Consider the following 13889-nt stretch of genomic DNA (forward strand, 5'->3'; position numbering starts at 1 on the left):
CTCACTCCCAAGGCTCCTACTCAGCACCACTGAGTAAGCCTTTACTTGGGCTGTTGTGCTCCTAGGGAAAGGCCCTTGCCCCTCCCACCTGACCCCATCTGTACCCTCAACCTCCCTGTCTGGAGAGCACCACCCATGTTCAAGACTCCAAGACTCTCTGGAGTCCCTTCCTGGGATACTTGAGGCCCCACCCCCACCCCACACCCCACATAGAGGCCATTTTCCTCTGTGACTCTTGGCTCCCCAGCACTTGCCAGCTCCCTTACCTGGCCATTGTTACCAGAGGGCAGGGGCCAGTGGCCCTCAACATCTAGATGAGCCCCATGAACGCACTCACCAGCCTAGGTATCAGTCACAACCAGACAACCAGGGCTGGCATTGCGATGTGAGAGGCCAAGATCTGGGCATCTCTACATCAATGTGCCTGGAACAGAGCCTGGCACAGACAGGGGCTCCAGACAGGTGGGTGGGCCAAAAGAATGAATGAATTATGGGCCCTTAGCCCTGGCATTTCAGGAACACTACCTTGCAGGGCGACCTTGGGACCACAGTACCTGGGAAACTCCACTAGACGGATTGGCTGGCTTGCCAGGTTTCTGCCCAGCCCCCTCCAAGCCACAGAGCTGGGTGTGGGAAGCCAGGGGCAGGATCAGCATCCTGCCTCCCGATGGGATGTGCTCCTCATGGCCGCACACCAAGCACTGGATGATTTTCTCCACCTCACTCTGGAACACCTGTGTGAGAGGATGGGGCAAGTTGGGTGGGACCACAGGTCTGGACAGGCCCTGCCAGCCAGGAGTGCTGTCCTGGAAACGCCCTCAGGCACCTGGCCCCGTTTCCAGGGTAGCAGGCCCCACAAAACCTTCCCTATCCTCAGGCCCCCTTGACACTGCCCATCTGTGCTGTCACAAGCTTTGGTCCTTCTGTCTTATGAACACACTGCTTGGTCCAATCACAAGGAGCCATGAGTTAAATGGGAACATACCACAGGAGTCCCAAGGAAGGGGTCAAAGCCTGGGCACTGCCCGTGTGCCAAGGCACAGGACTTCTGTCCCATCAGGGAGCCTAGAGGTCACATTGTCCCCAGCCCAGAGCAGGGGCTTGGGAAATGCAGCCTGGAGGCAAGGACTGGGCAAGGAGTGGGCAGGGAGAGCCCTGCCTGGGTTTGCCCCCATGGGGATGGACTAAGGTGGCTGCCTCAGGACGGGCTTCAGGGGCACGGCCCTGGGCTTGGCCATGGTTGGCGAGGAGGGCTGCTGATCCAGCTATGGTTGGTGCACGGACTTCTGATCAGGGAGGCGATGCTACCTCCAGGGAATACACCCTCTTTGTCCCTATGGGGCCTGCTCTCTGCAGCTGCTACCTGTGTGCCTGGTCCTCAGTGTGGTGGCCTGGGGCAAGTTTTGTCCTCCCTGTGGCCACTAGAAAAAAATGGTGATGGTGGCACCTGCCTGCAGTGCTAGGATCCAGTGAGCCCAGGGCCCAGGGCCTGAGCAGCACCAGCCCCACTGAGTAAGCCTTGCGATGGGAGAGGCCCTGCTCCTGCTGATTTAATACCAACATGCTCATGGCCTCAGCAGGGAGGGCGAGGGGCCTGAGTGAATGCTCCTGAGAGCGTCTCAGGTCTCTCCTGCCTGTCACTCTGCACTCCAAGGCAGACACCTGTGGCCCTGGTGCCCTCTTGGCTGTGATCTGGCCAGTGGCCCTCCGAATCTCTCCCTACCCTGCCCACTGCATCCCCTGGCAGGTGTCCAGCTGCCGCCCTCCCTCCCCACTGCCTACCTCCTGCAATTCATCCCGGCCCAGGTGCTGGAGCAGAAGCAGAAACACCTCAGCCACGTCCTGCTGGACGGAGCCTGCAGAGCAGAGACAGAGCCAGGTCAGCGCAGCTGCTTCCCACCACCCCAGAGCCTTCTGTGGCCCAGCCCCTCCCCTCACAGCTACCTCCTCTGCTGGCTGTACCCTGGAACCCACCCCGGACCCCATGTCCTCTCCTTTTTTGGTCCTGGTTCTATCACACGCATCTTTGCAAGCATCTGCCAGGCTGCCTGGCCGGGGGCCTATTAAGAGCAAGTGCCTCTGCTGGGATTCACCAAGCTGTCTCCTGGTCCTCCCCTCCTTCTCTGGCCCTCCCCTCCTGCTCTGGCCCTCCCCTCCTGCTCTGACCCTCCCCTCTTCTCTGGCCCTCCCCTCCTGCTCTGACCCTCCCCTCCTGCTCTGGCCCTTCCCTCCTGCTCTGACCCTTCCCTCCTGACCAGGGGACCCCAGGTCAAGCTCCAGCATTTGTTCACTCCTTTGTCCATTCACTGATTCACTCATTCCTTCAGCAAATAGGCCCTGAGCCAACTTCAGGAGTGGCACTGGGCACTCAGAGAGCAACAGGGACAGCCTGGCTGGGCAGTGGAGCACCCTCAGGCCCAGCCTCTAAGTCAGCCCTGGAATGACAGGCTGACTGCTCAGCTGTCCATGGGGCCTGGGGTGGGGCCCAGCTATAGCCTGGCCACTGGCCCTTCCCTCTGACCCACCCTCTAGAGTGTGGACATTTCTTCTTGGCAGAGTCTCTAAACCCAGCCTGGCACAAGGTGGGCACGTCCTCCTGCCCGACCGGCCCAGGTGTCCTTAGCCCTACCCCAGTCTCCTGGCCCCTGCCCCCACACTTGGCGATTGCTGCCACCATCAGCTCATGGACCGCAGTGTCCCAGCCCTGGGGGACTGAGAGGGCTCCTATTCTCTGGACACTCCCAGCAGCATCTTCCTCGGGCCAGCACATGCTTGGATCACATTGGTGACTCCCCGAGGTCCCGCTTCCTCCCCTCCCAACGGTGCGGAGCCCCAGGATGCTTCTTGGGCAGGTGAGTCACAGACTATGCTGAGGTGTCCAGGAAAGGGGCCTGCCCCACCCATGGGTCAGCCTCTCTGCTCCTGACTCTCCCCTGGAACCCGCCCCACGCAGGCCTCTGGCCATCTTGCAACCGCCTTCTCCCAACTTTCGCTGAACGCTGCTCCCCAGTGGCACCGGGTCAGGGGTGGTGCAGACCCCTCAGGGGGACACACAGCCCTTCGTGGGATCTCAGGGTCTGGGCTCCACCTCTGCCTGGTACCCTGTCCCTGTGCCTCCCAACGTCCACTCACTGTGCAGACCCAGGCAGGTGGTGAGGGCACTCGTTGGCACAGGTCCACACCGCCTCTGCAGCCCCCTGAAGATCTGGCCAAGAGCCTGCTCGGGCTCGGAGGTCCAAGGCTTCTCCTGGATCCTGTGGCCACAGAGGAAGCCTGGGTCCTTACCTCGTCCGCACAGACCTGCCGGGACTTGGCCCAGAGGCCCTCAGGCCACCCAGCCTCTCACCTGTCTCGGAATTCAGGCGTCAGAAAGAGACACTGCAGGAGGGCGTTGAGGTAGCAGGTGAGGCCTTGATTGATGAGACCCGCAAAGCGGGCTCCACCTAGGATGACCGTGGCCAAAGCCTTCTGAACTCACAGCCTCTCCCCCAAGAACTGGAGGCGCCCCCAGTCTCAGAGAGGGGGCCTCTGACTTCCTACCTTTTCACACTGGGCTGGACACAAGCCTGGGAGCTCCCCACTCACCAGGCAGAGGAGTCCAAGGGGCCTAGGGCCTTTGCCCTCTGTCCTTTCCTTTTCCACTGCCCACAGTGGCAGCAGCCTCCTTCAACACACTTCAGGGCCAGCACCATCCCAGAGGGCTCTCCCTGGGGCCCCTGCCCAGAGACCCGGGAGTCCTACCTGGAGCCTCCTGGCTGCACTCGGTCTCCGCATCTGTCCAGCCTGTGGTGACAAAATGCTTCAGTGCCCACAGGGGCCCCGAGCAGTACAGCGCAACTGCTTTCGCCTTTTGCAGAACCTGCCGCAGCGGCTCCATTCCAGGTATGCTTGCCCAGAGGGTGCTGCTGCCGCAGGCCATTGAGGGAAGTCCTGTCTGGGTGGCAGGTGCTGGGAGAGAAGCTCTGGGTTCCCTGGAGCTCAGCATCCACCCCGGGCCCATGCTGGAGGTGTGGACTTACCACGACCGTCTCTGTGGGTCACGGCATCACGGCCCCGGCGGCCACGGCGAGGCTTCCTGCCCGAGGCAGCACCTGCGGCGCGCCGGTCAGCAAATACGTTTGCCTCACGGTTTCCACACCAGCATGTCCCTGCGGCGGCCGGGGAGACAGGACTCAGGGCTCTGTGCTGCTCTGAGCCCAGCACATGTGAAAGGCACCCCAGGAAACTGAGGAGGAACTGGGGCCAGGAGCAGCAGTGACGCTCACACCACCAGGCCACCACACGAGAGCCCCAGGCAGCTGCAGCGTCCCGGAGGCGCTGGAGCACGGGCAGCCCGGCCCTCCCCAAGGGACAGTTAATGTTCTTTTGGTTTAAGGAGAAAGTGTCAGTGGAGACCTTGCTCTCCACACAAGACCCCTCCAGGCACAGGCGGTGCCCCCTCCCCCGCCACACGCACAGTGCAGCCTCCTGTCTGCAGCCTCCCGGCCGGGCTGCACACCCCGGCCTCCCGGAGCCACTCTCTGTGCCGGCTGGGACACAGGCGCCAGAGCAGCAGAGAGGCCGGGCCGCGGGAAAGGGAGGCAGCACGCTGCAGGCCAGCGCAGCTCCCACGCTGCGAACCAAAGACACCGTAAGGGGAAAAGGGCAGGGATTCTACCCGGCGAACGAAAGCGATTCATGGCACGGAGTCCAGAGGCCCTCACCCATCTGCAGGCATGCTCCCTGTGCGGCAGGACAAAGTCTCGCCCTGGCTGCCTTCTCTGGGCCACTGGGGTGGGGGCCAAGGAAGGATGGGCGTGGGGCTCCGTGTTTGTGCTGGGGCGAGTTTCAGTTTCCTTCTCCTCTGCAGAACATTTCTGAGAACTCCCCGCCCTCTCCTTCCTGTGTGGGTGCTGGAGGGGGAAGGGGGACTGGGAAATCCTGTGGGGTGAGGAAGGGGCCCCAAAGGGGAAGCCCACTGCCCTTTCCCCTGTCCCGATCTGGGCACTGCCCCTGCCCTGCATGGCCCTGAGGGGTGGGCTCCAGCCACTGCACCCTCCTGCCCCCATGGCTGGCCTTGGGGCTGCAGGTGGGGAGACAGTCCCCCATGCAGTGCAGAGCACATGGAGACAAGCAAACAACGCCACTCCCCCAAACCGAAAATTCCTCATCTGGAGACAGACAGGCAGGAGGAGCCTGGGAACGCCTGGCCCTGACCTTGGCTTCTGCCTGAGGGTGGGACTCCCCATGCGCTGGCCTGGAGGCGGCACTGCCTGGGGGACCCTCCCCTCCCTGGTGCCTGCAGCTCACCAAGCGTCCGCTTTGGACATCAGGGTCGATGTCCACCCCAACTTTGCCCCATTTCCCTAGCTGGAAGGCCACTGGGAGCATTGCCCTGCATCAGAGATGAGGTGCACCCCTGGGGGCCCCTTCCTGGCAGCCCTTGGGGTGGGGTGGCCCAGGCAGCTCCCCCAGTGGGCGGGACAGGGGTGGGTAGGGGTGGGGCTGGAGCCTGAGCTGCTGGCTGCTCCTGCCAGCTGTGGAGAGTGCAAGGCCAGACCGTAGCCCCAGGGCCCCCAAGCCAGCTCCCCATGAGCCACAGCGCCCCTGAGCCCCCGCTCAAGTTCGTGCAGGGCAAAGATGAAATAACTGGTGAGTCCGGGCAGACACGGTGGTGGGGTGGGATGGGGTCGGGGAGTACTAGATTTAATTAGAGGCTTGCATTTGGACTGGAAAGGTGATGTAAAAGGAGTTCCTCCCCATCACCCCCCAAGTTCCTAAACTTGAAAACAAGCTGCTGGGGTCTGAGAGAACCTGGCTTACAGCCAGCTTCCTGGCGGCTTCCACACTGGGCAGACACAGGACTGAGGAAGGAGCCTGGGATCCCCAGAACCCCAGACACCCGGGACCACAGTGACTGGAGTTGGGGGACCAGGAGAGGGTGGTGAGAGGGTGAAGGGTCAGTGGCGGGTGGCATGGTGGCTGGGGGTGGGAGGGAGGGAGGGCTGAGGTGGAGGGGAGGGCTGCAGGGGTGGAGGGAGGGCTGGGAGTGGAGGGGAGGGAGGGGCTGCAGGGGTGGAGAGCATCAAAATCAGCAGAAATCAAATCAGCCGCCCTCAAAATCGGCGCGCCCTCAAAATCAGTTTGCATCAGCCCTCAAAATCAATGGCATCATCGGCGGCACGCGGAAAATCAAAATCAAATCAACAAAATCTTCAAAATCAATTGCGCTCCAGAAAACATTTTCAAAATCTCAAAATCAAATCAACGCGCGACTCAAAATCGGCATCAAATCGCGCAGCCTCAAATCATGGCAGCCTCAAAATCAGCGACTCAAGAAAGCAATCAGCATCAAAATCCAGCTCAAAATCAACAAAATCGGCATCAGCAAATCGAAAAACAAAATCAAAATCAACGGCAGCTCAAAATCGGCATCAAAAATCAACTCCAAAATCAATCAACGCTCAAAATCAACTCCGTCAACGCTCAAAATCAGCGCTCAAAATCTGGCGCTCCATCTCAAAAAATCAGCACTCCATCTTTCAAAATCAACTTTTGCTTTCGGGAGAGGGAGGGAGGCTGAGAGCTCCTGCTGGGAGGGTGTGGATGTTGATCCTAGGAACTGGGTCATTCTTGTCATACTCGGCCAGAGAGCTGAGAAGCCAGGGGCGAGACAGCACTCAGAACACAAAACATCACTCCAGCCTTCTGCGTGAGCCTGTGGCAGCTGAAGCGCCTTGGCTGGCCCCACAGAAGTCTGTTTTTATCTCCTGGCCGGGGAGTCACAGCTGCAATACTCCAAGGCATTTTCCACACCGGGCAGCACCACAGTCAGCAGCTTGCCAGCTCTTGGTGCCACCAGTGCCAGTGAAATGAGCGATGCAGAAGGCACTCCTTCTCATCACACCTCTCCTTTCCATAGCGCCTCTGACCTCCCCTGCTCTTTCAGGCACAGGAGGCTGAGCCTCCAGGGTTCACAAACTGTTCACTGGAATAAAGTCCCTTTCCTCCAGATTCCTTTTCAGAGAACTTTGGTTCACAAGGGTCTTCCCTGGGCAAGGCCAGAGCAGGTGGGGACCTTGGGGGGACCTTGGGGAGGTGGGGAGGAGCCCCCAGGGTATGATACCCCTCCCCGCAGGGCCTGGGAAAAGTGGGGGGAAATAAATCCAGCGCGACTCCAGAGCTCCAGGCTGGAGCAAAGGGGCCGAGGAAGGGCCCCACTTCCAAGATGGGAGGACCCAAAGCCAGAAGCCTGGGCTGTCTTAGCCACATGTGGCTCGGTGCTGGACGCAGGGCCAGGAAGAGCAGCGGGCCCCCTAGGACCACCAGGGATCCCCACAAGCCAGGCCCTCCAGGGTCCCAGCCGCCAGGCATGGGCTCAGCTTCCCCACCCGTCTCTGCAGCCAAACAGGCTTGGGGAGAAAGCAAGCCTTCCCAGGCCCAGCAGAGCCAGGGATGAACCCACAGCCTCCAGGTGCCCCTCCTCCCTCTGCGCTGGGCTCATCTCGAGTGGAAGTCCCCAGAGGCTCTGCATAGGAGCCTGGGGAGGGGTCATCCTCCATCGTGCACACATGCTGGACTTCTCCTCGTGCTCCCCGGAGCCTGGTCCTGTACACAGGACTCTGTCCTTGGCTGCTTCTAGACCACTTTCTCAGGGACCCCCATTAAATCTGGGGCACTAATGACAACAGGGGCAGGTGCTGCTCAAACCCGAAGGTCAGACTCAGTAAGTGGGAAGCTGAGCCCTCCCTACCTCCTCCACTGGCTCCTGTGCTGAAGATCTCTGTGATGGAGGTGGCACCATCCTTCCCTCTCCATCCCACGCTGTGGAGCGGCTCTCCCTGGGCTCACGGCCCCACTGTGTCCTTGACAGCCAACACCTGAGACTGCCCCTTGAGCTTCTGAAGGGCTGCTGAGGTCCCCATCCCTACCCTGTCCTGCTGCCACACCCAGTCCTGGCCTTGCTGCCCTCCCTGCAATCCGGTGACCAGCCAGGGAGGCCAGGAGAAGGGGGTGGCCATGGCAGATGAGGCCTGAGGGGTGGGGCAGGGTGGTTGGGGGCTGAAAAGGCACAGGCACCTGCTCTAGTTCCAGGAGCAGCCCAGAGAGGAACCCCACAGAGATGCCCTACCCTGCAAAGGGCCCTGGCTTCTCTGTGTGCACCGGGGACAAGGCTGTGTGCTCAGGCCAAGAGGAGAGTGGTGGAGGGAGAGGAAGGACCCTGGATGAGGAGGCTGAGGGACTGTGCTGTCCCCCGACAGCCCTGGCAGAGAATAGTGTGGACTGGGGGTGCCAAAGTCCTGCCCCACTGTGCCCTTGACGAAGACCCTTGGCCCATACAGGGGATGAGTATGACGGTGTGGACAGGGTGGAGATGAGCTGTGGGCACGCAGTGGACCCAGAGAACCTGAAGCTCTGGTGCCTCCAGCTGATAAAACAGGTAGGGGCTCGGCCACAGCCATGCCATGTGGAGTCCTCCCTGCCATATGAGGGGGCCGGAGAGCCCCTAGATTTGACCTATCTGGAGGGAGGCAGGCTCCCAGCTCCTTTGGGAGAATCCAGTTAACGGCTTCCTTGGGCTGGGAAGCAGCACCCCGGGTCCTCATCAGGAGGCTGCAGCCCCACGTGTGGGATGCGGTGTGCACGTTGGGCTCCACCAGAGGCCTGGTTTGGGGCGCAGAGCACACTCAGGACCCCTCAGGGGGGCAGGTGGATGTGGGGGCCTGAGGGGCGGTGTCCCAGGGGAGTCTGCGCAGGGCCTGGTGGGCTGGCGGTGGGGACTGCAGCCACACCGGGGCCTTTGGTGTGAGGCGCACTCTGGGCCCTCCCCACTCTGTCTTTTCAGGGCAAGTACACACTCCACTGCCCCGCGGAAGTCAAGGGGAAGAAGTGTGGGGCCCAGTGGCTCTACCCGGAGGTACGCCGCTGCACCCAGCTGAGCGACTCTGAGCAGCAGGAGTTCGAGCAAGGACTTGCCCAGGCTGCAATGAGACGCTACTGCAACCTGAAAGTGGTGAGAGTCCTCAGGTCCTGTGGCCCTGCCCTACAGTGCGGGAGGTCTGAGCCCTGCCATGCTGGTCCCCAGAAAGGCACCTCAGTACCCCGCAGTCCTTCACTGCCCTGCGGTCCTTCCCTCCCACAGCCGGGCCCTCACTGTGTCCCCGCGGGGAGGTGGCGGGGGAGGCTGGGCTCCTTCCACCTGCTCTGAGAGGCCCCTCCCCACAGTGCCCAGGCTGCAGGAGCCTCGTGGAGCGGAAGGATCCAGCCGAGCTTCGGGTGCATTGCACAGTCTGTTGCACCATACGGGGTGTGCCCTACGACTTCTGCTGGCAGTGCATGCAGGCCTGGAAAGGGCCTATGTTGTCTTCGAACCGTTGTGGCAATGAGGACTGCAGGGACCCGATCCTGCACATCCTCGCCACCTGTGCCACCAAGGACCTCCCAGACAGCTCGATCCAAGGCTGCCCTTCCATCCGGGCCTGCCCCGAGTGCGGGCTGCTCATCGAGCACAAGGAGCGCTGCAAGTACGTGACGTGCTCCCGGTGCGACACGAAGTTCTGCTTCGCCTGCCTGGAGACGGCTCAGGCCTGCGAGGCTGCCAAGCCAGCCAGCTGGTTTAAGCGGTGCGCCAAGCCCCTGGCCCCACGGCAAAGCCATGTTCCTGTGTGGAGCCCATACCAACAGAGATTGCTGTTGCAAGGCCAGCCTCTTGAGTTGGAAGCCTTTCAACCGAGAGCTGTTTTTGCCCAGCAGCCGGCAGCGAACGAGGGGAGATGTTTGATTTTATGAATAGCATAAAGCAGGCTCTACTCGGTGCTCCCACCTCCGCCTTTCCTGCCTCAGCCTGAAACGTCCTTCCCCTGCCTTGTGTCACCAGCCCTTTCAGAAACAGAGCTGCTGTGAGGAGTTCCTTGATCTGTGATTGACACCCAACCACATGACCATGGAGACACCATTCTTGAGTCAGGGGTCCGGGGCCCGCAGAGAAGGTGGTACATTCAAGGGTATCTGAGGGAACAAGGGAGGAGCCAAGTCATTGGCTGAGAGAGATGGGAAATGAAAGAACACCAGATTCACAGCCGCAAATCACTGACTGGGTAGATGGATGCATGGACGGATGAGTGAACGGGTGTGTGGATGGATACTATGGTGGAGAGATGGGTGGTTGGGTGGAAAGATGAATGAATTGACAGATGAATGGATGCATGGATGGACAGGTAGATAGATATATTGATAGATGAGTGAATAGGTGGGTGGGTGGATGGATGGATGGATGGATGGATGGGGGATAGATGTATAGATGGGAAAAGGGATACATAGACATATGCAGATATAAAAGATAGAAAGCTAAACAGGAAAAAAGATGGAAAGGAAGAAAGGACTGCCTCCACAGACCCAGGTCTAGGTAAACACACCTACTGAAGCACAGAGCCGCCTGTTCTGCTGAGACAGGCATGAACCCCCCGGGGACAGTCACCCACATGAGGCTGGGGGTCCCTGCTCACTAATATTTTGGGCTCTTTGCTCCCTGGGGCTTCTTCAGTGAGATCCAGGCTGCCCTGGGGGTGCAGTGCTGGGCCTGGGGAGAAAGGGAATGTCAACTTGGATGCAGACCAGGAGCAGAGCCCTAAGAGGAGAACTTTGGGACCAGGCCCCACTGTGCCCATGAGGGCAGGGTGGAGTCTAGGTCCCTGCGCAGGCACCAGGGGCGTGGGCTTTGCCACCTCCAGCCTCCCTCAAGCTGTGTCCTGTACCCCTGCTTTGGAAGCTCCTCCTGGGTGCCTCCCAGCCCCAGCTGACCTCTGATCAAAAGTAATGACCTGTGCTTATGGGACTCTGGGCCAGGTCAAAGGTCACCATGGAACATGGGTCACCTTGGGCCCTTCTGACCCCAGCACAGGGACTCACAGTTCTGATGCCCCCTGAGGGGGCGGGAGAGGCCTGTGGGGCCAAGCTGGACCCAGAGGAAACCGGAACCTGTCCATCGGCCTCAGCTTTAAAGAAAGGCCTCTGGTTCTCCTGGAGGGACGGAGCAAAGACAACATAGTGGGGTCCGCCGCTCTACCAATCCTAGGGGTACCCTGGCTTCTCCCCTTGCCTGTGTGTGGGTGTGAACCAGGCACAGGGCACCCAGTCCCACCACCCCTGAGTTCGCGTCCCTCAGGACCATGGCCTGGTCGTCGCCCAAAGCCGGGTCACTCACTGGGACCTTGTGGCAGAACTGGGACCTGGAGACATGGCGCCTCCAGCCATTTCCTTCCCAAAGAACACAGCTGGTCCGGAAACTTCCACCCAAAAGAGACAAGGGCCCCACTGCTGCGGGTCCTGCTGCCCCATCCAGAGGGAGTGAGTGAGGTGGTGGTGGTCCTGCCGCAGGCCGCACCCCGTCCTCTGGTGGGCCGCAGCCCCTGGGCCCAGCTGCTGTGCTATGGGGGAAGGAGGAGAGGAGAAAGCAGGGAGATGTCCCCGATTCGGTGGGCTAGGAGACACCCCAACCCCCGGTGAGACCTCCACCCGGCCAGCGTCCAGGCTCTCGACACCACCGCGAGAAGGAATCAGGGTCGAGTCGGCAAATAGTGAAAGGCACAGATTTCCTGCGAAGGCCGAAGCTCCCACTGGAGAAAGGGGGTGTGGCGCCCTCTAGAGTCCGTCCCACGCAGGGGCGCTGGGGCCGGAGGAGAACCCACAGGATTCCTGGAAAAGGTGGAGATGTCTCCGAGCTGCAGGGCCGCCCATTTTCCCACAGATCTGGGTGCTCTGGAGCCGTCGTGCGCGCTGGGGGTGTGATGCGTATGCTACTGAGCGCATGGTGAGGCCGCAGGAGACACCGGGGCACAGCCAGAGCCCTGTGGGGTCCAGGCGGTCTCAGCCAGCGCGGCCACACCCTGGTGTGTGGGGTCCTGTCAGCCCCGGGCTCCTGCAGGGTTTCCTCTTCCTAGAGATGAGAAGGGGCTGCCTGGAATGTCCACTCCCCTCCAACCACCCTGTATTCTTCCCGTCTCATGGTGCGTGGGCTTCTCCCTGGGGATGCTGGTGAGGCCACATTTTCCTGGACGAGCATCTGGTGGAGGGAGAGAAAGAAGGATCTCCCCCCACCCCGAGGCTGCCCCTTCACACACACCCTCCTCCCCGCCATAAAGCCCCTCCCACCCAGGCAAAGAGCTGACTCTTTCTGGAGCCCCGGGCTCCTCTTCCCTGCTGTGGAGTGGGGACAGGAACCCTGTGGCACACGCCTGAGAGCCAGTCCTGTGTGTCTTCCAGAGGCCCCGATGGGGCTGCCAGATGCTGCCAGGCAAAGGACTGCTGAGCACACAGGGGAGCTGCTGGGGTGGGGCCAACCAGCTCCCCTCACAGGCGTTCTGCTTGAGGGCCTGGCCATGTCCCGGTGTCACATGTCAGCCGCAGAAGCAGCAGCAGGGGGTGCGGCCCCAGGAAGGAGAGGGGCTTCTCCTCGGCTGGCAGCACCCAGCCCCTGGGTGCCGGAGGTGTGTCTGTTCCCCCAGGAGTGCCTGCAGCCTCTGCACAGATCCCTCCAGGAGGGAGGTCCCGGTGCTCAGGCAGGAACTGTCAGTACCTGAGCCTGGGAGGAGCAGCCACAGCCACCTCTCCGTGAAGTAACCAGGAGGCTGTTAGAGCTACTCCAGCTTAAAATTTCTGAACATCTCGAAATTCTCAACAAAATCCACAAAGCTTGAAGCAAGCGCCACTGCATTTGACAGAAATGAGCACAGTTTTCATATAAGATGTTGGAGTATCCAGGTAATAATGCAGAAGAAGTTTGAAATTCATTTTCTTACAGTTGAAGATACACTGTTAGAATTCACAAACAGACGTTAAGTTGTGTATAATCGTGAATTCACCTTCAGTCTCTCCTATGAGCTCTGAAGTATAGGAAGATATGGGGAAACAATCAGGATGGTTGCCTCTAAAACCACACTCAGACTTATGATCCAAAAAGTGATCTGTCTGAAGCATGAACATTTGTGGGAATAGCCGCTCATCTGCTCTAGATGTGCTAAAATCTGCGACTCCAGGTGGCTCAGCAGAGCAGCTTCCCAGCTAGCCACAGCCTATGAGACACCCCCAACAGCTCTGGGCAGTGGCTCTTGAAGAGCCTTCTCAGTAAAGCTGCCAAATGCCCAGGCGGTGGCTCACACCTATACTCCCAGCACTTTGGGAGGGCGAAGTGGGCAGGTCACGAGGTCAAGAGATCGAGACCATCCTGGCCAACATGGTGAAACTCCATCTCTACTTTAAAAAAAAAATTAGCTGGAGTGGTGGTGGCGTGCCTGTAGTCCCTGCTACTCGGGAGGCTGAAGCAGGAGAATCGCTGGAAACCGGAAGGCATAGGTTGCAGGGAGCTGAGATCACAGCACTGCACTCTAGCCTGGGCAACAAGAGCAAAACTCCCGAAAACAAAAAACAAAAAACAAACAAAAAAAACAAAAAACGAACAAACACCAAAAAACCAAAAAACCTGCCAAAATGACTTGGAATCGTGCATCTGCCATGAGCGACCTACATGGCTTTCAAGTAGACTGAAAGAAAGCAAGTCCTTCAGCAAGTTTCGCCGCCCCTGCGGAAGGATGCAGATTAAAGGGGGACAGCGCAGGTTCAGCTTCGGCTCCTGGCCACTGTCTCCCGCCCTGTGGGGTCCCACGTAGCAGGGGCTGAGGGCGCGGCCTTCTGTTCCAGGGCCCTAAAGGGACTGTCACTCCCTCTGAACACGGCCCGCATTTCCCCCTGGGCCTGGCGGGCTCTGCTCCCCCAGGGCGCCCGGGATCCCACACCCGCTGCGGGAACTGGTCAGGTACAGGCGCCTGGCGAACTGCAGCTCGGGGGTGGCCAGGTCCCGGCCGTGGCGGCGGGTGGCCGGGTCCAGGTCTGGCCGCAGCTGGTAGCCCAGCCGG

The 13889-nt window shown here is 60.3% G+C and overlaps 2 protein-coding genes across 19 annotated transcripts in view; one reads left to right on the forward strand and one right to left on the reverse strand.

Moving 5' to 3' along the window:
• LOC103876647 (ubiquitin carboxyl-terminal hydrolase 47-like) overlaps positions 1-4836 on the reverse strand; it is a 28933-nt gene extending 24097 nt beyond the window's left edge. For 3 of the 18 annotated variants that reach the window (XM_031651673.1, XM_031651675.1, XM_031651669.1), the window contains exons 1-7: positions 4658-4822; positions 4020-4148; positions 3742-3783; positions 3347-3443; positions 3133-3254; positions 1783-1856; positions 555-734 (exon numbers count right to left, since the gene is read on the reverse strand). In XM_031651673.1, coding sequence (XP_031507533.1) covers positions 555-734; positions 1783-1856; positions 3133-3254; positions 3347-3443; positions 3742-3783; positions 4020-4148; positions 4658-4679 — 666 coding nt within the window. In that variant the 5' untranslated portion in view covers positions 4680-4822. Of the gene's footprint in view, positions 1-554; positions 735-1782; positions 1857-3132; positions 3255-3346; positions 3444-3741; positions 4149-4657 lie in introns of all 18 variants that reach the window. The other 15 variants (XM_031651678.1, XM_031651672.1, XM_031651674.1 and 12 more) reach the window with 10 other exon arrangements.
• A 651-nt stretch (positions 4837-5487) lies between these two features.
• Positions 5488-10065, forward strand: LOC103876646 (E3 ubiquitin-protein ligase ARIH2-like). The gene is made up of 4 exons (XM_009183507.4): positions 5488-5631; positions 8322-8419; positions 8825-8992; positions 9205-10065. Exons 1-4 carry the CDS (start codon positions 5571-5573, stop codon positions 9766-9768), a joined length of 891 nt encoding a protein of 296 aa, XP_009181771.1. The 5' UTR covers positions 5488-5570; the 3' UTR covers positions 9769-10065.
• Positions 10066-13889: the final 3824 nt, after the last annotated feature.

Source organism: Papio anubis, chromosome 10, assembly GCF_008728515.1.
Source record: "Papio anubis isolate 15944 chromosome 10, Panubis1.0, whole genome shotgun sequence".
Taxonomy (NCBI): domain Eukaryota; kingdom Metazoa; phylum Chordata; class Mammalia; order Primates; family Cercopithecidae; genus Papio; species Papio anubis.

Bases quoted from the DNA above. Each gene is read 5' to 3' on its own strand.
- LOC103876646 (XM_009183507.4), top strand. From the start codon at position 5,571: ATGAGCCACAGCGCCCCTGAGCCCCCGCTCAAGTTCGTGCAGGGCAAA. The intron at 8,420-8,824 runs GTAGGGGCTCGG...CTGTCTTTTCAG, and splicing joins GCCTCCAGCTGATAAAACAG to GGCAAGTACACACTCCACTG. The intron at 8,993-9,204 runs GTGAGAGTCCTC...CCCTCCCCACAG, and splicing joins GCTACTGCAACCTGAAAGTG to TGCCCAGGCTGCAGGAGCCT.